Source organism: Callorhinus ursinus, unplaced genomic scaffold (assembly GCF_003265705.2).
Source record: "Callorhinus ursinus isolate GAN/ISIS: 27379988/994484 unplaced genomic scaffold, GSC_fseal_2.0 scaffold2, whole genome shotgun sequence".
Classification (NCBI taxonomy): Eukaryota; Metazoa; Chordata; class Mammalia; order Carnivora; family Otariidae; genus Callorhinus; species Callorhinus ursinus.
This window is the reverse complement of record NW_027397064.1, coordinates 56,631,600-56,656,974: the sequence shown is the minus strand read 5'-3', so window position 1 is coordinate 56,656,974 and position 25,375 is coordinate 56,631,600. Positions and strand designations below refer to the sequence as shown.

Sequence of the window (25,375 nt, the reverse complement as noted above, 5' to 3'; positions counted from 1 at the left end):
TGGACTTAAGAGTTAAAAGATTTTTTCAAAAGTTTTATTTAATAATTAGTTCATTCTCAGGTGAAAAATTAGTAATCTGTTAGTGCCCCTGCTCTTCCAAGTAAATATATCTGCTCACAGTAATTTTAGTGTCTGAAATCAAGAATCTGTGAACAAAAGACTAAGATGAAGAAAATAAACCACACAGATTTTTCTTACCCCATACCACTGCAAAATGCATAGGAATACAACAAACTCAAAAGAAAAAAAATAGTGTTTTATTAACTACCACACTGTTATAATACACTTTAAACGTACAATAAGGTAGCCTTTAAATTTGAGGTGGTCTTAAGAATAACAAATGAACAGAATTCCAAATTTTTGAAATAGGTGAACTGCTGCAGTTATAGGTGTACATTTAGGAAAACTGTAGAGCTCTTACAAGACCAGCAATGAAACTGCATTTTGTACATTTTTTTAATAATTGAAAATATAAACAATAATTAAAAAATAAAAAGAAAATACAGCATAATAAAAAAACATACATTTCTCAATTAAATGTACTGGATACATATAAATTTAAAGGGAAGAAGCAAAAAAGGAAAATGGTTGATATTTAAGTGCAGACTGACTACCTAGACAAAAAAAAAAAAGACTTAAAAAAATATCATAAACCTCTAGTTTTCTATGACTAATATCCATATGGTTGGAGTATCGTCACTATGGAAGTGATTTTGTTATGTTTGCATATGTTATACTTTACTGGTAATTTACATGATGGCTTTTAAGGCCCTGGCAGACATATGGTTTTTGGAAACAAGATTGGATAAAAAAATCACTGCTAAGACGCAATACACCTTATTTTTTTTGGTCCTCCAATATTCAAGAAAAGGGATAATTCACTGTAACATTTTCTTACCACCCAAATGCCTCAACCTATACATTTTAAACTTTTTTTTAAACATTGGTTATATTGCCCAACTTCGTTATTGAAAGAATATTAACAAGACATTATTTTGGCAAATTAAATCTTAAACATGGCTTTTCAACAGGATTTAAAAGGTGACTATCCCTAGAGTTCCATGTTAAAATGTAGTTTTCAAAATCTTACAAGAGTAATGCTTAAAATATTGTACATAGTTAACCTAATTAAAATAATTAGCTTCAAAATGACAAATTGATAAGCTAAGTAAAGCCTACACTATGTAACATTTGCTTGGAAACTTGATTTGTCAGTTATGCATAATAAAAATTCCAGTCATCAAGAAAATTACAAAAATTTTTTTTATCATAACATGATTTCTTTCACCCACCAACTTTTTTTTATCTTACAATAGATAAATACCAACATGTTCTCATTTTTACACTAAACCACACAGGATTGATGCATTTGGTTAGACTACCATTCGCATTGTTAAATTCAATTTTCTCTTTATATAACTTGGTAAAATTTCATTTCTTCTAGATTCCAAAAGTACCTACAAAACCCATGCAATTTTACCATTTTTAATATACTATGGAATATCATACAAAGTAAGGCATTTCAGTGTCATGTATAACCAAGTTACTGTCAATCCAAAAATTTTTGCACATCAATAAAAAGATATCTAAGAACTTAGGAACAATATTCTTCTCACTACTGTATAAAAATAACCACAATGAATAAGTATTTGTGTAATATTTACTCCATTGTCTCATTTCCAGAAACTGTGACAAGCTGTAAAGGTATTTCAGTGTTGGTAAGGATATCTTGATTGCTGGTGGTGGAAGTATTAACAGTTCCTATCCCTGAAACAGAACCTTGTTGAATATTGGCAAGGATAAGTGTTGTTCCTCCTGCAGTAATCAAAGTATCATCTCGTGCAGCTTCCACAGATGCCAGCACTGTACTGCTAGAGTGAATACCTTTTTTATTCTGATGTGTTTTAATATGTTTGGCAAGGTGGTCACTTCTCATAAAGCGTTTTGAACATTCTGGACAAACAAATTTCTTCTCACCTGTTAAAAAAAAAATTGTTACTCAATTTTTTAAATTCAACATTAATAGACTGATCGTTTGCTGAGAAAGAAAGCCAACCTAACTGACAGGGACAGAAAGCAGAGTTCAATTAAAACTGTATTAGTATCATGAGCTGCCCTTGCAAGATTTCTCTCTTAGAGTATTTTCCCTCAAAATAAATCTGTCATCTTTACTTTCCGATGAGAAGCGATCTTCAAACATTATAGACTGATACTCAGATAAGACTTTAATATTTCAACTATGCCAATAGTTTTGAAGCATCTGTTACAAGAAAGATACCATACAGCTAAAAAATGACTTCTTGAAAGAGTATACTGTTATTTAAGATATTATTAACATGTCATATCCATGATAACTAAACCTTCAACTCTTAAATGTGAATTCAAGTAACCATGCAGAGTACTTTGAGATTAAAGCAAAAACACAAGCTTGAGGTCCATTAAGACTGAGTAATCCGAGGAATAATGGAGATGGCTAGATGACTTGATTTTAGCTGGAACAGTCAAGAGCAAGCCGATATATCATGATATTAAAGTTAACTTAAGACCCTCATGCCTAAATTTATTTCCCAGCATGAATGAAATACGTTTTTTAAATACAAAAGACAGGCTGGAAGTCTATTTAATGTTGGAGACCTACTATGTAAGAGAATTACTGGAAGATAAAGCAAAAGGCCAATCTAAAGGGAATCCAAAGAGAAATCAATCAATAAACAAATCATGTATTTTCTTAATTAATTTCCTTTAAAATTCTTACCGATCTCGTTCCAGCACCTCCACCCTAAGTAGGTCTTCACCAGGCTTCCTGCCTGATCTATGCTCTGATGACACCTTAAGTCATTCCCTCTCCAATCCAATAAATCAATGCCAGACAAATCTTCTTTAAATACCAAATTGTTTTACAGTGTAAAATTCCATCATTATACTAAGTGGTATGGGAATACAAAAGTAACTTGCAGATAACTAGTTTAAATTCTCTACTGCCTAACTTAAAAGGACCTCTTTGTGGCTCAATCCTACTTATTAAGAGAAATGTGCTGTACAGACTCTCATCTTCACTCATGGCAAATGGTCTCTCGCCTCTTCTATTCACATACTATTCTATTCTTCCAGGAAATTATTTCCCAAAGTTTCTCTTGGAATTAATCTTGAAAGATGCTCCATGGAAAATGGCACAACAATCAGAGGAAGTTGGGAAATGCTACGCATACCACACATCTCCCCACTTACAGATACAGTCTTGCTAACGTGCAATTAAAGGTCCTAAGAGGTGCTGCCCTGAAGGTACTTGCTGTGACCCTGTTTAACCAAGTGCTTCCCACATTCATTTGATCAACTTTTTTTTCCTTTTACATTATTCCTTTTTATACCCTGCTGATCAAATTCCACAGATGAAAATTCTGTCATCAGGCCATCTTAAAGTCTACTATCCCAGCCCACTACCCAATAAGCCCTTACTATCCTAAGCAGTAATGATCTCTGCCTCTGAGCATACTTTATTGACTTTCCTACACTGCTGCAGTTTCAAACAGTTTAATAATAAGCTCATCTACCTACCTAACAAGTGAGACAGAAAATAAAACAAGTAGAACACGTAATATATATACTACTACATACTTCACAGGTTATTTTATATATTTAGAGAGAACGTAGGAGGTGTGAGAGCAGAGTGAGAGACAGCTTATTTGCCTAATCTAACAGAGAACCTGGATTTGAATCCAGATCTAGGAGACTTCAAAAACCAACACGTCTTTCATTTCACCATGCTTCTTCCATCTAAGCTCTCTAGTGACTAAATACAGATTTTTCAATTCTTCAGTGTTGAGCATAGACTGATGACTACCTTGACCATCATATGGTAGCAAGAGAAAACTATCTCTAAGATAATATATTAAGTTAGGATTTAGTTTGTGTCATTCCTAGGCTCATTTCACATAACCACAGAATACCGTGTAAAAACAATTAAATCAAAGAGTCTTTCCATCAATAACATCTTGGTTAATCCTCAATGCAATGTTTTTTGCTTACCTCACAGATATTAAAACGAGAAAAGGTGAAATGCTTGAATTTATCAGAAAAAAAGGAATTACTCTTTATTGTAGTATTGAGGAAGAAGAGTAAGAAAGGTCAAGAGTAAAAGCAGACAACTAATTTAAAATGTTAATATAGGGGGCGCCTGGGTGGTGCAGCCAGTTAAGTGGCCAACTCTTGGGTTCAGTTCAGGTCATGATTTCAGGGTCATGAGATCGCCTGGCATCTGGCTCCGCGCTTGGCGAGGAGTCTGCTTAAGATGCTCTCTCCATCTCCCTCTGCCCCTCCCCTCCATACTCTAAAAGAAAGAAAGAAATAAAATAAATCTTTAAAATGTTAACATAACAAACAACAATAGCATTAAGTGTGGCTTAAGACATTCAATGATGTTAAAGCAAAACAAAAAAAGCTAACTAAAAAGGGAGGAAAAAGCTAACCAAAGTCCGAATAAAATAAAATATTATTTTACAAGGTAAGCCATATTGGCTTATTTGGAATTATTGTTTTTCTTTTTCAAGATTTTATTTATTTGACAGAGACAGAGAGAGCACAAGCAGAGGAAGCGGCAGGCAGAGGAAGAAAGTGAAGGAGGATCCCCTCTGAGCAGGGAGCACAACATGGGACTTGATCCCAGGACCCTGGGATCATGACCTGAGCCAAAGGCAGATGCTTAGCGACTGAGCCACCCACGGGCCCGGAATTGTTTTTAAATTGGTATTGCTGAAGATAAAAAATGGATTAACTGGTCATATTTTAAAAGATACAGATCAGTAAAGTATGCTTAAAAAAAAAAAAAACAAACTTCAAGGTAGTATGTAGCCCTGTAATTCATTTTTGTCTGGTAAAAGTAAATATTAGTAACCTGTATGTGTTCTTCTGTGCCTCTGTAATTCATCACTTCGAGTAAATCTTTTACCACAGAACATCCAGTTACAAACAAAAGGGCGTTCCCCAGAATGCCAACGCAGATGAGCTCTCAGATGTGAGGTCTTCCCATAGACTTTACCACATCCTGGTATATGACAAATGTGTTGCTTCTTTTTCCCAAGATTGGTACCTCTAAAAAACACACAAAGAATAATATACACTTATATGAAAATATTCAAATAAACATTACCACTTATATATTCCCGTGTTGAATTTCAAATAGAAGACATTATCACCATGAGGTCAATCAGAAACCAAGACTATTTAAAATCAATTTAAATAAAAATTTGTATGTCTCAAACATGTAAGTATTACATATTAATTTTACTTCAGAATTAATATGATTGCTGTCCAAATGTAAATATGCTCAAGAATTACATAACTTAAAAGGACATTTCATAAAGAATGTATAAATAAAGCTTTTTATTATTCTGTCAGAACCATTCACAAATTTGATGCATAGGCCCAATCCACATTATGTTAGTTGTATAAGAAACTAAATGGTCTATTCAAAGTCATGATGTCAGCTAATTTAAAAATTAAAACCAAGAAATGACTGCAAAACTAATCACAGGTACATTTAAAAACAGATAGGCACCTTAAGCAGACTTTAACATGACTTAAGCATATTTATTCATGTATTTGTATAGCCACACCCTGAGTATACACTGACTTGGAGAAAAAATCAAAGGAAAAAATCTAGACAAAGCTATTGTCTCAGCTCCTTTAGCACTATATGAAATAAATATAAATCAAAATTATCTTTACAATTAAAATTCCCTTCATATTAACCATGCAAAGATATCCCAAATTATATACATCAGTGATATAATAAAAATACAGTTCTCCACAGCGCAAAATTTGACGTTTGTTACATTTTAGTATTTGATACCAAGAACAAGGTTTGGGGGATATGTGCTTATTAGATGAATGAACACAAGTATTTTGGCCTAAGCAAGAAGAAAACTTTTTTGATTCCAGAACTGATATTCAAATAAATATTAAACACTATAGAAAATGTTGTTACTCAAGCTCAAAAAAAAAAAAAATAGGCTAGTTACTGAATAAAAATAAATGAGTTCACAAAAAACATGACATTTTAGACTCACTGTCAAAATAATATAAACTTTGCAATGTTTCTGAGATTTAAAAAAAGGTACATTTAAGAACCCCGACTTCCCCTCCTCCCACAATCTCACAGTCTAGGTATAGCCTGTGAACTTTCCATAAGCCTGCAAATCCTCCTTTATATATTATACCTATCGTTTTTCAAATTTTACTGGAAAAATGCATATTTCCCCACATTTATATTTTAATGTACTCACACTCAGTAGCATGTGAAATTGCCATAGGACAAACAGTGCTAAACGGTGCAGTGCTGGCTGTTAGATGCCATAGGTGTTCTGAACAGGGAGACATCAATGTGGGCTCCAGTAGTTAGAGAAGGCTTCGTGGAAGAGGTGGGTAGGATTTAGATAGAAAGGAGGGAAGGCATTCCAGGCAGAGGAATAGCATAAGTAAAGACAAGGAGGAGTCATGCTGTTGTCTTAAGGGCAAGGACGTCATAATCTAACACAATTCTAGTTTCTGCTCCAGTCCACCCCCAATTTCTACAACTCTTTTCCAAGAGCTGAGTTGAGTGAAACAGGTTTTTCTGGCTCACCTGCAATGCCAAAGTATTAACCAAAGCCAATATTTCCATTTAATTTAGCTTTTAAAATTTATTTTATTCTTAAACAGCCCTAAGAAAAAGAGCAATGTTTGTGATTATTGGTGTACAAACCAATTTTACATATTGTGTTCACCATAGCAATTTCACAGAGAACCCAATTCAGTTCACTCTTGTATTCATGACTTCTTGCCTCTATGCTAAGCATACCACTCGAGTGAATTGATGTGCTTTTATACTCAAAAGTGCTATTTTACTAACTTAGCAAAATTTAGCTTAAGAGCACTAACAAAGCACAAGATTGTAATAAATTACAGTAATGAATCTGGGTTCTCAAAGAACCAAAACGCCCGGGAAAGATATTTTCAGCTGAATTTAAGAGAACAAAAATTCTCTTTGAAAATGGGATAGGCATCTAAGAAAAAAAAAATGGGGACAGGGATGCACACAAATATATGTAATGTAAAGGAAAAGCCCAATACCCGGGACCAAGTTTCTATTTAAAAAGAAAATGTTATTCAAGATAATATCTATATATGCTAGATATGGATTTATGGCATGTGATATGAAGGAGGAGCACTGACTTTCTCAACAAATAAAAAGGTAATAAAAGATTTGGCTATAAGTTTTCTTCTTGATTTACATAATCAGACCACTAATACCTAATATACAACCTAGAAAAAAACAATTTTAAGCTTCTATTCCTGATTGCCTAAACTTTTTCTCAATAACTTAACAATGCCAAAACAGAGTGACAGAGAATAAATAAAGCTAATTCTCAGTATGGGAATTAAAAGTTAAGTATATCAAGTGCTTTCTCTTGCTTGGGATGGGAGAAATGAGACACCAACTGAAATGCTGACAGAGAAGAAAATTTTTAAAATATGGATCAATGTTTAATCCACACAAAACCCACATAACAATAATGCCTTTAGAATTTACTCTATTAAAATTATTTGTCTCTCCGACTAGAGTAAAAAGTTTCTGAAGGCTGGTTCTGCTTAATAAATATTGGTTAAATGCCCAGATGAATACAATTTTAAATAATTATATTTTATATTTTTATAATATAAATATAAAATAATTATATTTTACACCTTGCTCAAGAAGGTAAACAAAATTTTGTTCTCTAAAGTTGTCACTTTGTACATACATATACGTGTGTGTGTGTGTAAAGAATATGGCTAAGGAAAAAAGGCCAATATTCCAAAATTTTTAAAGTACTCCCTACTTCACCTTTGCAGAATACTTTGGAATGTTCTGGATTTACTATATGCTATGCTTCTATTAATTAGATGCAGCAACTGTCAATGACACAATTGTGCCTATCATGTATGTTAGTTGAAGTTTGTTCAAATTAGCTCTAAGAAACAATACAGTTTTTTCTTAAAGACTTCAATTTTGATTGCTTAGAGTAAGTTTTTAAAAAAAAATTCACAAAAGTTCTAGAAAAAATTTAAAGTCAAGTCTCCTTATAAGGTATTTCATAAAGACTGACCAACTAAAAATTTTGTGCATAAATTAAGTGATGGAACTCTTCTTTTTTTACTTGTATTAACAATGCATTATGCAAACCACTGACAAAGTTGAAAGACGATGTAAAACTAGGAAAAAAATATCTGCATATATGACAGTTAAACACACAAACTGTTAACAGATTCACAAAAGACAAATAATTCACAACAGAAATTTTAAAATGGTAAAATAACATCCCAAAAAATGAATCTCACAATGTAACTAAAAATATACTAAATGAAACAATAATGAGGAATTATTTTTCATCTGTCAGACTTTAAAAGGTATTAAAAAAATGTGAAATCCATTGTTGGCAAGGGTGTGGGAAAGCAGATACTCTCATACAACACTGGTAGGAGTATAACTTGATACAGACAGAAAAGCAGACAATTCCCTTTGATCCAACAATTTCATTTCTGCCAACGTACACTGACAAAGTAATCAGGCAAATGTGCAAAAATGTATGTGTAAGGATTGGAATGACAATAATAAACTCTCAAAAAAGATATTAAATTCTTATGCATCCATACAATAATAGAACAGCCATTAAAAAATTAACGTAGACTCTATATAGACTTGGAAATATGGTCACAAAATTTTTCAAAATAAGAGCACAAACAGGCAAAACAGTAAGAATAGGATGGTTCCACTTTAAAAGATACGTAAAATGTGGAAGGATATATAAAAAAAATGTTATAATGGTTATCTTGATATGGGTTAAGTTTGGTATTCTTTTAACATTATTCTGTGTTTCTGAATTTTTATGTGCATGTTTTAGTTTAATAAAAACAAATCTAAAGGATTTTCAAGAAAATGACAAGTAAAACATAGGCCAGACTTGACCCTCAATTAGATTTGATTTTCATGAACAATTTATCTTGAAAGTTATTCTAAAAATGAGAGTAAGTTTCAGAAAAGTTATTGCCTAACCAAAATTCCACATTTACTTATTTAAATTGACCAAAACATTTCAAAGAATAAATATTTCAAACAATTAGATTACCAGTAAATACAAATAACCTTAGGATCAGATGCAGAAGCAAATCTACTTGTGAGGCAGTAAGTACAGTTTAGTGGTTAAGGCTCTGGAGTTAGACACTGGGTCCAAATCTCACTTGCAATTCAACCTCTCTGTGCCTCACTTATGAGACGGTCTAAAACTCTCAATGTTAGCAGTTATTAGTCATTATTACCATCACTGCGAGTGGACTGGCCAATGTGCAAATCAACTAATAGCACCAACTCAAAGGCAGCAAGAAAGGCTATTTCTAATAGATGAAGTTCATTAACTGAATTAATAGTATATTTGGTCTAAATTTAAACTGTTTCTGGGAGAGATGTGTTAAGGCTTTTCACTAGGACTGGGGATTTGATCTCTATGTCTTTACAGTGTTCTATCAGTTTTTGCTCTATGTATTTCAAAGTTATGGTGAAAATTTTGTATTATTAAGAAACCTACCCCTATTTATCCATTTAATGATATTCACCTTAATCCTTCATTGCCTAATAGTAACATTGCTATCCAAGGTTTCTTGTTAACATTTGCCTAATATATCTATTTCCATCCCTTTATCTTCAACACTCCTGTGCCAGTCAGTTTGAGATGTTCCTTATAATCAACATAAGGCTGGATTCCATTTTTTAAAAATGATCTGAGTTTCAAGTTCTTAATTATTAAGCTTAACCCATCCACATTTAATATAATCAGTAATCTGTTTTTAGTTTTTCCTGTCATGTTATTCTGTCTTAACATTTATTTTTTTAAAGCACTAAATTGAAATACTACAGTTCCACTTTTTTAAAAAATTCCATCATTAGGCTTATTATTCATTTCTGTTGAAAATAGAAAATGTTTAGAAAATGTTTATGCTTATCAACTATTTCTGAACTCATTTTTATATGACTGCTATTCTCAAGCTAAAAATCAACTTTATCTTATTTAGGCAAATCTCATTGCTGGTTTGCAAATAGGCTAATTTCTGATATGGGCCTATTAAATGGCATCTGCTACATTTTTTTTTTTAAGGCAAATTAAGTAACTTTAATTTCAGAAAAGGCGTTTATATCTGAAAATTCTATCTTACATATTTGTTCTCTTTTTCTGCCACACTCATACAGACATACACACAAAATGATCATGTAATGAGTAAGTTCCCATAATTAAGTGATACAGCATGCAGTATTTCAAAAATTAGGGTGATGATATTAGCAGCCTTTAAAAAAAAAAGAGTATGTTTCATGTGTGCATACCTCCCACCACCTTCTTTACAGTTGGGACAGGTGCAAGCTACCCTCCGAAGTCTTTTTCCTTCTTGATGTTGTTGGTCCCCTTCTTCATCTACCACCTGTACTCTTAAGTGTGTTAGATCATTGGTATTCAATGTAGAATCGCCACTGAGCTGCCACTCTTCAGGATCAGGCTCTTCTTCCTTGATCCTAATATCTAAAGAAAAAAGCAAATACAGATGAGAAGCAGCCCACTGGCCCAAAAAGCATGAGATCTGAGCCCCTAGATAAGGTGAATACTATGTAAAAGTCAAAACTCATGTTTGTGGAACATAACCATTGGTCCTTATTGTGACTTATTCTTTTAAAACTATTTCTATTTCATTCTAAATACCAAAGAATTCAGCCAAAAAAGGGAATAAAGCCAGCATGAGAGCTTGCTTTTTATAAGAAAAACAATTTTTTTTAGCAAGCTGAATCATCAATTTCGAAACTTCAATTATATATTGTTCAACTAGTCAAGAAATCCAACAGTCAATTCAGATCAGAACAAATTCTAATGCCTTAAACCTTTTTCATAACCTGTATCAATTAATCATCCCTATCTATAGGTACTATGTGAATGCAAAAGAAGGGGTCATTCACTTGAATCTGTTACTCACAAATTTAAGCTTTAAATTAAGTCAATCATTACTAAAATATCTACAATAGCCATAACATCATGGTGCGAGAGGGTACAGAACTATGAGACAGTTTCTTTTTTCAAGGAGTTTTATTACAAACCAGACTGGGAAACAGAATGAGGATGCAATGGTAAGGAAGAGCGGACATGGCAGCAAGTTATGCCATTTTTCTCAGCAGAGCCAATCATCTTTATTTATACTGATAATGATACGATATCATTTTCTATGTGAAACAAAGAGGATTTTTCATCTCAGAAAACTTTTTTAAAGAAATAATACAGGATTTAGAACAAATACTGAATATAACCATCTTTGATAAAACAAATTCTTGTAAAACAGAAACTTATTATTTTAGATCTAAATCAGTCACTAATAATTGGGACAAAAATAGCCTTAAAAAAATCAAATGTGCCTAGTAACTCCCGAATTTAAACTAATAAAAACTAGAATATATAGCCAACAATCAAGAAAAATGCCTCAAACAGTTTAAAACTGGTTTATTTTGGGCGCCTGGATGGCTCAGTTGGTTAAGCGACTGCCTTCGGCTCAGGTCATGATCCTGGAGTCCCCGGATCGAGTCCCACATCGGGCTCCTTGCTCAGCAGGGAGTCTGCTTCTCCCTCTGACCCTCCCCCCTCTCGTGCTATCTCTCATTCTCTCTCTCTCAAATAAATAAATAAAATCTTTAAAAATAAATAAATAAATAAATAAAACTGGTTTATTTTATCAGAATAACCACAACTAAGAATCAGGCAGAAAAGTAGGAAGAAAGGGGAGTCTGGCCTGGGCAACAGGGTAGATAGTGGTACCATTCACTAAGACAGGAATACTGGAAAAGGTCCAAATAGAGGTAAAGAAGGACAATTAATGAGCTCAAGGTTCAAGACCACGGAGCCTGAACTGTTTATGAGACATACAAACAAAGAAGTTGGGACCTACAGCTCGGGAGCTTTAAAAAAAAAAAAAAAAAAAAAGAGGCAAGTGCTAGATACAGAAATTATCAGTATAGGGCTGTTGGGTGGCTCAGTCGGTTGAGCACCTAACTCTTGGTTTTGGCTCAGGTCATGATCTCAGAGTTGTGTGACTGAGTCCTGTATCAGGCTCCATGCTCAGCGGGGAGTCTGCTTGAGATTCTCTCCCCCTTCTTCTTCTGCCCCTCCCCCCACTTGTGCACACCTGCTCTTAAAGTAAATATATAAATCTTAAAAAAAAAAGAAAGAAAAAGAAATTCTCAGCATATATACAGTGATGGGAGTCCATCCAAAGAAGTAGGTGAGATCACTCCACAACTGTAAATAGAATGAGAAAAAAAGTAGCCTATGAGGAATACAAACATTTAAGGAACCAGCAGAAGAGGAGGAACCTGCAAAGGAAATTAGTATCCAGGAAAATGTGCTACATCAAAGAAAGCAAAGAATGTATTTCAAGAAAGAAAGGAAGTAGTCAACATCAAATCTTGCAGATAAATGAAGAAACTAAACTAAGAACATGGGCAAGAAGTGAGAAAGTGTTTAATATAAAGTACAGATTAAGTTTTTCAAGAAGTCTGGTTTGAGAGACAAAAACATGGCAGTAGCTTAATGGGACCAAAGAGGAGAGTTAAGGGGAGGAGTGTTTTGTTTTTAAAGACAGGAAAAACCTGAACATGTTTAAATGCTTATGAGAAAGATCCATTACAGACAGGCTGAAAATACAGGATTGAAATCCCTAAAATGTGAGGAAGGGATGATAAGCCACAGCACTTAAAGGTTTAGCTAATGGTTTAGCCACAATTTCCTCCATTACATGAAGTAAGAAAAGATACAACCATATTCATTCGTCCAGTAAATAATTAGCTACTATGTGCCATGAACTGTGCTAGACTCCAGACCCAGAGAGAATTCGACAGCTGGAAATTAAGGGAAAATTGGTTTCTCTTTCCTCAGTGAAATGAAGAATTAGACTATGTATAAAATTCCTCCAAATACACAACATAAATGAGTACTGATCTCTGTTCCTTTATAATCAGATGTCCATCTGCATCACTATGACAAAATACTTAAGTAACTTGCACAAACACTGCACAGTACTAGCTTTATGAGTTAAATAAAAGACATAATATATGGATAACATATATCCAAAGTTGGGTAAGTTTGAAGTCCATAAAATGAGGAATTTTATCAGATGTTTTTAAAGCTGCTTGTCTTACATTATTGTGACAAGACAGCAAGTAAAAAGGAGGGCAAAATACTAATATCAAGAATGGACAAAGGAGTCTAGAGAGACAGAAGAAAAGTTTTACAGACATAAAGAGAAGAAAAAAAGCAACTGATGAGAAAGGGCAACTTGACCGAGGGGATGAGGGTATTGTAACACATTCCTGCTCCTATTGCTAATTCTCTTCCTGGAACCTACAAAATATGTTTAAATGATGTGTCATGGACATGAATATTCACAACACAGGCACATAAAAGCTAACATATAAACTGAACACATCTTGTCCACCTACCAAACTTTCTCCTTGCATCCTCCTTAGTTTTACAGCATTATAAGCCACCTAATTGCTCAAACTATCAACTCTAGGTGACTCCTGTCAGTCCATTCCCAGCCTCTCATCTTCCTCTTTTGTCAATCCACCTTCTCCACAGCTTCTAGAATTTTCTTCCTAAATAAGAATCTAATGGCATCACTTTCCTGATAACCATACTTGCACTAATTCTCTATTTTCTACAGTATAAAGACCAAACTCATTAACGTGGTATTCAAGAATGTCCTCAATCTGGCCCCAACCTGCTCTTCCAACTTCAGTATTAAAAACATTAAAATTCTCATTTTCAAAATATATGCCCTTTGTCAATGACACTCTCTTGTGTGTGCGTTTTGCCTAGACTGTTTTCTAGTTCTTTCCTTTTTCATCTAACCTCCATTTATTCTTCAAGGCTAGTTCAACTATCATCTCCTTTATATATACTTATGGTAGTTAGATGTACTGGCTCATACATCCCTTTAGATAATGAATGCTTCACTCCAGGGTGCTCAGAAAATACAATCTAACTAAATGAACAATCTTCCCTAAGGAGGAACTTCCAATATAGGTAATAATCTACCTGGAAAGACTTTGCCCTCTACTTTTCTATGCTCCTTCTATCTGCAAATAATAAAGAGATTTTTTATAAGATTAAGAGCCATTTACTGGGGGGGGGGGGGCAGGACTACAAAGTGCTCACTAAAAATAATAGATTAATTGCCCCAACAAGTGTTACACCAAGTTTTAATCACTTCACTTGCTCATACACAATCTGGGGTATTTTAGAATCTTAATGATAATATTAATTAATCCAATAAATCCAAAACAATTCCCCTTTGCCAACTGCATACCAGTTTAATTACAGACACCTTAAAAATAAGTCTCCAGTACTAGGTGGTCAAGGTTACATCTTCCTCAATATCTTAGTGTAGATGTTAGGAAAATATTTTTTATTGTGCTCTATTTATTAACGTCCTACAGGTGGTACCTACTTATTCTTAGAAGTCTACGATTTACAAGGCTCAGAAAAAGGGGAAATAATAATCCATTAAAATGGCCCACAAAAGTATGAAACAGTACACATTAGGTATCAGGAAAATAAAAATTAGTATCACAATGAGCTATCCTACATACCACCTAGACGGCTAAAATTCAACAGACCAGGGCAACTGCTGGCAAAGTAGTGGAATTGAAACTCTCCCACACTACTGGTGGATGTGTAAATTGGTATAACTTTGGAAAATCTTATGACCACATCTTCCAAAACTAATCCTATGTATACCCTGTATCTCAAGCAATTTTATTCCAACAGAAATGCATACACATGACACCAAAAGTAAAAAAATTCACCCTAAAAATGAAACAATTCCAATATCCACTAGTATTGGAATGGAAAATAAATCATGATATATTCATTCATACAACGAAACATGTTAAAACAATGAAAATTAACAACCTATATGCAAAAGAAACAAATGTCACAAACATAATTTTAAACAAAAGGCTCACACGCACATGCTTTCACTCTCTTGAAATTCCATTTATATAAAGCTCAAAACAACAGGTAAAACTACTGTATGGTGACTGCCTACCTTTAAGAGGGGTAATGGCTGGGGACAGGGAGACTGCTGGGTTGTTGGTAATATCTTATTCTCTTGATCTGGGTGGTAATTTTTCCTAGGTGTTCATTTTACGGAAATTCATCAAATTATACACATATGATTTTACATTTTTCTGTATATTCGATATACTCAATACACTTATATTCAATTATACTTCGATACAAGTATTATTCTAAATAATTTTTTTTTTAGTAATCTATAGGAGATTACTTAGGAATTCTGTGTTGGTCAACTTCTTTTGTTGTGGTTTCATCTCTTAGTTCCTATATAATCAATTGTAACACCTTCCCCCAACATAGGAATTTAAAACAAAACAAAACCCTTAAGATGAGTGTGCTCCAAAAAATAAGTCCATAAATTGATGTTTAGAATATAATGTTATTCACTCAGTATGTGAATGACAACAATGTGCCAGTCACTGTTGTAGGTTCTAAGGATAAAACAGTTAACATGAATGAAGTTCATACCTTTATCAAGCTTCCTTTTTAGTTGGAAGAAGACAGAACAAGTAAATATATCCACAGTATTTTAGGTGATAAAGGGTTATGGAAAAAATGGTAAAGAGAGGCAGGAAGTAAAAGGAGTGAGGTACTGGCTATTTTAGAGTGGTCAGAGAAAACTGCCTAGAGGCAACAGATCAAGTATGGTGGAGGAAAGTATTCGGGCAGAAGGAAAAGCAAGTTGGATGTATGCTTGGTGTATTCAGGGAAAAGCAAGGGGGCTTGTGTGGCTAGAATGAAATGACTATGAATAAAGTATAGTAAGTGGTAAGATCACAAAGGTAAAAATATGGGGGAGATAAAAATATACATGAGTTACACATTGTATATTATCTCACAGGCCATTATAAGGACTTTACATAGGGAAGCCACCAAGGGATTAAGAGTAGAGGGGTGATATATAAATTACATTTTTATTAAAATAAATTCAAGATCACTCTAGCTACTGCACTAAAGAGACTGCTGGGAGGCGAAGGCAGAAGTAGGGAGACTAAATTATGAAGCTACTATATAATTACCAAAGCAAAAAATGATAGTGGCCTAAAACTAAGGTGTTAATGAGGCAATAGTAAGAACTGGTCAGAGTAAGTATTTTGTAGGTAGAGTCAAAGACATTGCTAACAGGCTTAATAACAGGGTTTTTTTGGTGTGTGTGTGTGAGGTGTGAGAACAAGAAAGGAGTTAAAGACAATTCTAAGGGTTTTTTCTTGTGCCATTAACTGAGATAGGGTAGACCAGAAGTAGAAAAGACTGTGGGAGAGGGGTGCCAATCAAGGGCCCATTACTGGATACGAAAGTTTTGAGGTGCCAAAGAAATAACCAAGTGATGATGCTACTCAGGCAGTTGGTGGGTCTGGAGTTCAGGCAAAAGTATGGCCTGCAGTTATAAATTTGGACATCATCAACATATATAGTTGGTTATTGAGAGTGACCTGGAATAGAGTACAGATAGGAGGAAACTCTGGGCCACTTCAAAGTTAACAAGTAGAAGAGATTCAGAAGAACCAGCCAGTGAGACAGGAGGAAACTAGAATTCAGAAAGCAAGTGAAGCAATCATTTCAAGAAGAACAGAATCAGAGGTGTCAATGCTTGGGATAAGTCAAGTAAAATGAAGACTAAGAAATGACTTTTGGATGTAAAAATGTGGTAATCACAGGTGATCTTGACAAATGCTGTTGCAGTAAAGAAGTTAGGACACAGCCCTGCCTAGAGTAGATTCAAAAGAATGGAGGATGAATTGGAAACAAGTATATACAACACTTCCCAAGAGCTTTGCTGGGAAAGCAAGCATTATAAAAATGTCACTGAAATTCCTAAGCTACCCAACAAAGGCAGATTTAACATGTCTAGTAGCAATACATGTATAATATACACCAGCAGTATAAAAAATGAATATGCTTAAACATGATTTTGGGTACATAAGGAAAAACAAGTTTAAATGCAAAAAAATTTAAGCAATGCAAATAGATTTGCATATACATTTAAGAACTTTATAAACAGTACTATTTTTTTTAAATTATATTTACTCTCTACCTCAAAATGTTTAAATTTCCTTTTCATCTGGCCTGGTATATGATAGTACTATCTCATGATTATGGTGGTTTTCAAGGCCTACCCTAATAAAACAAAGGGATACAGAAATGAAAAAAATTACCTATGTATCTGGGCAAGACTTGAAGGAAAAGAGAAAACAGGGACTTTAAGTGATGAAATACATGCGACATAGACACACACACATGCGATATGGTTACACAGACTAATTTTCTTGTATAGCCTATGGACAAACACAAAACTGAGAGAATGATACACTACAGTTCTGTAGTGTTAAGTATACTCACACCGTTCTGCAAAAGATCTCTAGAACTTTTAGTTATTATCATCTGATACTGTATGATACACATACAGTAAAGTGTATTACTTTAAGTACAGAAATACCAAAAAAAAGGAGAAAGAATGTGATAGAAGCAAAATGTCCTGGGGTACAGGAGTGTGGTGAGGGTTTAGATGAAACTAACTTCCTATAGCCACCACTATATAACACTGTTGACTTTAAAGAGTTTGACTGCTTTTGTGTATCAGGAAGATAAAGCCAGCCAGTGGTCTCCAAATCTTTCTGACTGTACGGCACTATTAGTAAAGCTGTGAATAGGAATCCCATAAATATTAATTAAGCATATACACTCTAATTGATTATAAAATATCGTAAAACACAAATACATATAAAAGATAAACAATTTTAATTTTGTTAATTATGATAGCTCAACATTAGGTAATATGTCACAACAAAATATTTAGGGCAAGATTCAATGTTATCAATAGCAGATAGAAAGGGACTACTCTGTCACTTTCTTGTTCAGCGATACCCCCATTTTCTTTTCTAGTCAATCCATGGTTTCTTTACATGGATATTAAAGTCCACTCTGAAGGTTATTCAGTTCAAACCAGAAAATATAAATCCATTTAATTCAAGCTTATATAAACAGCAATATGCAGAAGGCGTGCTAAAAGCATATAAAAAGTGAGAGACAGAGCAGGCTTAGCATATGTAACACAAACATAGCTGACATGCAATTAATGAAGGCACCAACGGTAATCTGTATAATCAATATTAGTTAAGCATTAACTCAGGGCATGCCTAGATTTCTATTAAAAATATTACCAGAAAATGCTAAATGCTTCCTCTTAAGACTAACTGGCTAATTATTTATCAATAGAGCTAACAGAATATTTAAGATACATTCTTAACTGGTTTATCAAGTCTGGAATATGCATATTTAATTTAAATAACACAGATAAATATGAATTACAGTACTGTTGATAAAATGAGATATTCTTCTTTATCAACAGCATATCATTAGGATTTTGTTGGTCTTATCAAAAGCTTTCATATTCTCTGCCTTCAATTTTTTAAGCCCTGATGAAATTACTTCATTTGATTCTAAAGTCTATGTTACATTTTCCCTTTAATCAGTTTCACCTGCCTTAAAAAAAAAAATCACCTAAACAGAATTATAGGATAATCCTACAAGATCTCATATATTATTTTTAATTAGATTTTCACATTCGTAACAATTCACATTCCTAAGGACATATCAGAGCTACCAAGTCTTTTTTTTCCAATTTTTCTTTCAAGGAGAGAGTTTTCAACTACAGACGGATTCTTATAAATACAACTTCGTTAACTTAATCAAAAGAAGTTAACACTTTAGGGGATAGTTATAAAACCGAATTTTACTCCTTTACCTATTATAAACAAAATATATGTACATGAAGCAAATCTCTTTCCCACAAACCCTATCTCCCCAGATCTGGATTGTTACTCTTCTATGACTGCTCCCTTCCCCCTATTTAAAGTTAATCTTTAATTTCATCTCAACTAATCTTTTTTAAAGCCTCCCTTCTATTTTTTTTATAGCAGTTTTCCAAATTATCTTCAAAGCTTTTCTACCTAATTGGGAGATTATACAATAGGATTATTCATCCTAGTAAATCTAGACAATACAACTTTTTATAGGATATAAACACACACAGATGTAAACACAATTAGAAATAACTGATTCTAATATGCCTTACAGAAGACCTCAGTTATAGCCACACCACAAATATATAAGAAAAAGGCCATGCGACTTACAATTAACACACTGTAAATAGTAAAATATTAACTTCACTTTATTTCATCTGAAGTACTAAAGTCTTTGTTAAGGGAGCAGTGTTCTATCAGATGATGATGATAATAACTAAAAGTTCTAGAGATCTGTTGCAGAACGGTGTGAGTATACTTAACACTACAGAACTGTACACTTCAAGTATGTCAAAATGGTAAATTTAATGTTATGTGCTTTTTACCACAATAAAAAAAATCTGGAAAAATCTCCCTTGTTGCTTCCCACCATGGAGGACTTCATTTTAGGAACCTCACAGATAAAATCTTCAATGTCACATATAAGAAATTCAGAATAATATAAAGAAACACATCAATATATTACCGCAGACAGTATTCCTTCCTAAGGCTCCTCCCCCTCCCCCCCCCCCCGTAAGTCTGAGAGACTAGTTTTCCTCTCTCCTTCAGATAAGAAAAGACTACTTTAAAGTTACTCTAAAGTTTAAAAAAAAAAAAAAAGATAAAGTTGTTCTCCACCACTTCCCCAGGTTAAAATACTAAAAAGGATGACAGTTCCCAATAATCCTTGACTGATAAGAAACAACAAAGTGATTTGTTACAAGCAGCTGTCACAACTCTCACTATTCAAATCTTAATAGTACCAAAACATTCATCCTAAAAGTAGATTCAATTTTTGGATACAACTAAAGATGAACTGAAATAACATATTATGAATAACATTAATTAAACTGGGAGATATAACATTGTTCTTCATTCAAAACAGACCATAACATAAACTGGATCCTACAGAAATGTACCTCCTTACCACCTAATCATCTAAATATTCTATCCCTGGCATAAGCAAACACTTTCCTAGTCTAAGTAGTTGAGGACAAAATTACACTTAAAAAAAATCTTTTTCTGGGCACCCAGGTGACTCAACTGGTTAAGCATCCAAGTTGTGATTTCAGCTTTGGTCATTATCTCATGGGGGGTGAGATTAAGCCCCCCATGGCGCTCCACACCCAGTGCCCAGCAGGGAGCCTGCTTGAGATTCTCTTCCTTTGCCCCTCCTCCACTCATGTTCTCACTCTCAAATAAATCTTCAAAAAAAAAATATTTTTTCTTCAGTCTAGTAAAAGGGGGGGAATATACAAAAACAGCAAACAAGTTACATATGATTTTTTTTAACCTCACCTGGCAAATCCTATTCTTTTTCATGCCACCTACCCAAAAAACATATCTTCTTCCATGTTCATATATATATATATTACTCACAAGAATACAAAAAAATAGGGGCACCTGGGTGGCTCAGATGGTTAAATGTCTGCCTTCGGCTCAGGTCATGATCCCAGGGTCCTGGGATTGAGCCCCACCTCGGGCTCCCTGCTCAGCGGGGAGCCTGCTTCTCCCTCTCCCTGCTGCTCCCCCTGCTTGTGCTCATACTCTCTGTCAAATAAATAAAATCTTTAAAAAAATGCAAAAAATAGCTCTATATTGATTTTATTACTAATCCAATCTCATTTCATGCTGCAAGAAAACTCTCTTCCAAATTACATGGTTTGCAATCATCTCTTAAAATATTCCTAAAAAAAAAAAAAAATAGCCATTAGAGGGGCATCAGTCAGTTAGGCATTGGACTGTTGATTTCGGCTTAGGTCATGATGATCTCAGGGTTGTGACACTGAGCCCCAAGCCTGCTTAAGATTCTCTCTCTCCTCCCTCTGCCCCTGCCTCCCCTCTCAAAAAAGCCATCACAGAACAGATTTCAGTTATGCTTTTTAAATATATTATACTCTAACTTCTTGAAATACAATGGCAATGGCATATAGCATAATATAAATTCATTTTCTCAAATTAAAATACCCTGGGGCTCTTTTCATTAAGTTTTAATTATAAAAAGTTTTTTTAAAAAATTAAACATTGGAAGAGTATTACTACTTCAATGTTTAATTATTTGTATACCACTTTAAAAATACATCAAAAACTTTTTTTTTTTAAAGATTTATTTATTTGAGAGAGAGAATGAGAGAGAGCGAGCACGAGAGGGAAGAGGGTCAGAGGGAGAAGCAGACTCCCTGCTGAGCAGGGAGCCCGATGTGGGACTCGATCCCAGGACTCCAGGATCATGACCTGAGCCGAAGGCAGTCGCTTAACCAACTGAGCCACCCAGGCGCCCTACATCAAAAACTTCTAAAAATCAAAACCTTCACAGCATGAGCTGTTTAGGATGGTAGTTTACGAGATTAACTACAGGTTACCCACCGTATTTTGAATGGAAATCTCTCCAGAATTACACACTCACCTACTTTCTTTAGCAGGAACCTGAAAATGTTATTTAATCTTTGTTTAATGATTCCAACTCATTATTAAAAATAACTTATGGTATTAGACAAGTCCTGGAACACTGCACTAAAATAAGTCCAGAATTCCAATTTGTTTTTGTATCTTTTTGCCTCCTTCCCAACTTCAGTGGTATCAACTCTCTCTGTCTCCCAAGCCACATACCCATCATCATCCTTTCTAATGTCTATCTTCTAAGCCAGTTTGAAACTTGGAAATCAGCCCCAGGATTGTTAAAAATTGTATATGAATACTGGAAAAATGAAGCCTAAAGAATCTGAGGCTTTTCCTAAGAAACCCAAACCCCCAAAAATACACCACAGTGCCTATACCTGCTCCAGCTTAGGGGCTTTCAAACTGTCCTTAAAGGACACTATAAACTTTAAGTTCATCAGCAGAGAACATGAATATATACGGTCCCAGGTTCTCATATAAATCAGAGCAGCCCCATAAGGTCAGTTTTATATACTGGGGTTCTACTGAGACTGCATTTGGGAGGAAGGGGTTCTACTCTCCGTTGTACTAAAACTAATGTGCCTATCACTATATGGGTAGAAAAACTAATGTTTTGGGGTTTATTTTCCACTGCCCCCTCATTAAAAAAAAAAAAAAGTTAAACAAAAGATTCCCTTTCCTCGATTGTTTTAGAAATGCTTATTTTGGGGTGCCTGGGTGGCTCAGTTGGTTAAGCATCCAATCTCAGTTTCAGCTTAAGTCATGATCTCATGGGTCATGGGATCAAACCCATGACAAGCCCATGGGCTCCATTCTCAGCGGGGAGTCTGCTTGGGGAGTCTCTCCCGCTGCCCCCCTCCCCATTCGCTATCTCACTAAAAATAAATAAATCTTTGATTAAAAAAAAAAAGGAAATGCCTATTTTCTTCCCCTAAGGATTATTTACAACACTTTCTGTGTATTTTCAACAATCTTAATTTGAGTTGCTATCATCAGAAATAGGAAACCATACCACATATGTGTAACTCTGAACAGTTATTTTTAGTTGTATATTACAAGTTTCATTGTTTTCTGTTTTCCTTTGTCTTCTACCTAATCTCTTTGCCATATCACCTATGTTAAGAGGGCACTTAGTTACCGCGTGGGCTTGGCTATTACAAGAAATATAAACCAAAAAGCTGCATCTCAGCAGTTTTAGAATTTGTACATTTTCCTTTGCCCTCAAATTCCAGTATCTTTAATTCAAACATTTAATGAGCACCTACTGTGACTAAAATTATAACCTACCACATCAAGCAGGACTAGTAAGGCTGTGCTGTAGTAACAAAGAATCCCAAAATCTCAATGGCTTGACACAACAAAATTATTTACTTCTCACTAATTTTACATGTCTGATTCAGGTTGGCAGAGGGGGATCTGCTCATCAGTCCCTCAGGAACCTACACTCTACTTGATACACGCTTCCAAGACTGCCTTGACAAGGAAGTGTAAAAGGGAATGTGGTAAATCACATCCTGCTTTTAAACTTCCATTCACATTTTACTGGCCATAATAAATCGCATGGCCTGACTTCAAAATGACAGGAAAAGGCAAGAGAATAGAATTGGACTATTTATGAAGAATCCTGACTCCCAAGATCCCTTGCTGGTCAAACATTCAATTTCTTCTCCTTCCTACAAGTGGAATACACCTGTACCCTGCAGAAGATAACCCGGAACTCCCATCTAGTTACAGCCATCAAGCTCAAAGACCAGGATCTGTGGATGATATGGACATAACCTCTCTATCATGTCCAGATGTGGCCCCTCTTTACAGAAACCTATTACTGGGCACCTGGGTGGCTCAGTTGGTTAAGCAACTGCCTTCGGCTCAGGTCATGATCCTGGAGTCCCAGAATCGAGTCCCGCATCGGGCTCCCTGCTCAGTGAGGAGTCTGCTTCTCTCTCTAACTCTGCCCCCTCTTGGGCTCTCTCTCAAATAAATAAATAAATAAAAAGAAACCTATTACTACAACAAGTTATCTACCTCTGCCTACACATAAAACATACAATGATATATAAACATATTAATAAGGTAAGTATAACCATAAAAAATGAGGTAAGAACGAGGTAAGTATAACTTAAAAAACACTCCCGTTCAAAAGAAGAGGAACAGGAGACACAACAGTCAGTGGTTGATGGTAATTCATAAACCCTGCTGAACAGAGGACCGGGTACGCTCTGACTGATCACTGGGAGGAGTTTCTCAGTACAGTGTTCTCTGGGCTTCTTTCTTAGCTCTGCCCTCCAGTTTTTCCTTGTCTGTTATCCTCCTCACCACAAGTAGACACAGAATGTGCCTCCCTCAGCTAAGCAGGATTCTCAGCCTGCTGGTAGAAGGCTAGGGAGCAGGAACCAAGAGCATTAAATCTCGATTCGTTACAATTTTTTTCACACTTTTTTCACGCTTGTGGTTTCCTTGGCTACACAACTCCCTGAAAAACTTAGGTTCTTATCTATTTGATTCTAGCCATTTCCAAGTGCCAATATATAGAACACAGCTTTTTTTCTAGATACATCTCTTAGACTGACTAAATTTCTTTGCTTTCCTGTCACATGAGACTGTGTCTACTTCTACTTAATTGTGAGTACCTTGGGCTTACCTTTACCTGGCTTTAGTAGGGAATCCATACCTTTAGTCTCTTTACCCTAACTAAAATGAATTAGTAAACCATCAATCTGAGTCACCTTAATCCATTCAGATGTTTTAACAACGAATGATGGTCATAATCTTATTTGGGTCCTTGCCATTAGACAGTTTTGATTATCTGCTCAAAAGTCTTCTCAGTTCATCTCTTACTGATTGAAGGTGAAAAGCTGTTGCTTCTTCCAATCCTACAAAACCCCCAAATTTCTGGCCTCTGTATAGATTCTCATTCCTATCATTTTCTAGCTCATTTCCTCCGTATATCTCATCAAATGGAGCTAACAGCAGTTAAAATACAATTGTCCAACTTCATCCCCTAAAGCTAAAAATGCAAGTTATTGCAGGCAAGTTTTACCAGATGCTTCTCTGCATTGCATCTTCCCATTCTCTAATATCAGTTTCCTTGCTGCCTGATCCTCGAACCAAAGTAACCATATTTGAGGATTTTTTGTTAGGGCACCCTACTGCATCAATTTTGATTTTAGTCAGGACAGGCTACATTGGTGTTGCCCAAAAGAAACATAATACAAATCACATATGTAATTCTAAGTTTTCTAGAAGCCACCTAAAAAACTTAAAAACAGTGGAATTAATTTTAATAATATTTCAATATACCCAAAATAATTACATTTCAACCTGTAAACAGTATAGAATTTAAGTGCTTACCTGCATCAGGGAGCTAGTAGCTACCATATTAGAAATGCAGGGCAAAAATTACATTGTAGTAGCAAGCAAGCCCTGAAATCTCAGTGGTTTATCTTTTTATTTCATGTCCATGATAAGTCAGCTGAGGGTATATACTGCATGCTTTCCTCACTTAAGAGTTTAAGGCTAACAGAATAGTCACTTTGGTATATTTCACTGGCCAAAGCAAGTCAAATGGCTACAACCCAACGTGGGTGTACCCAGAAAGAAAACCAGAATTATTAGACAGATAGCACTAATGACAACTATATCCATTTTTTAAAATCACATTTTAACACTTTCAAAGTAAGCCTTTAAGGAATTAGAATTTTAATTTTTTCTTTTTTGCTAGTATATACCTACTTCAAAATGCAAAAACAATTAAGTAGTAAACTACTTTTACTACTAGCTATTTAAAACTTGAACTCT

At 34.7% G+C, this 25,375-nt stretch overlaps 1 protein-coding gene across 3 annotated transcripts in view; it reads right to left on the bottom strand.

Annotated features, from left to right (window-relative positions):
• Window positions 1–235: 235 nt before the first annotated feature.
• Window positions 236–25,375, bottom strand: part of SP3 (Sp3 transcription factor) — a 54,097-nt gene continuing 28,957 nt past the window's right edge. For all 3 annotated transcript variants that reach the window (XM_025850150.2, XM_073882325.1, XM_073882328.1), the window contains exons 5-7: window positions 10,391–10,583; window positions 4,892–5,088; window positions 236–1,977 (exon numbers count right to left, since the gene is read on the bottom strand). In XM_025850150.2, coding sequence (XP_025705935.1) covers window positions 1,661–1,977; window positions 4,892–5,088; window positions 10,391–10,583 — 707 coding nt within the window. In that variant the 3' untranslated portion in view covers window positions 236–1,660. The remainder of the gene's footprint in view (window positions 1,978–4,891; window positions 5,089–10,390; window positions 10,584–25,375) is intronic.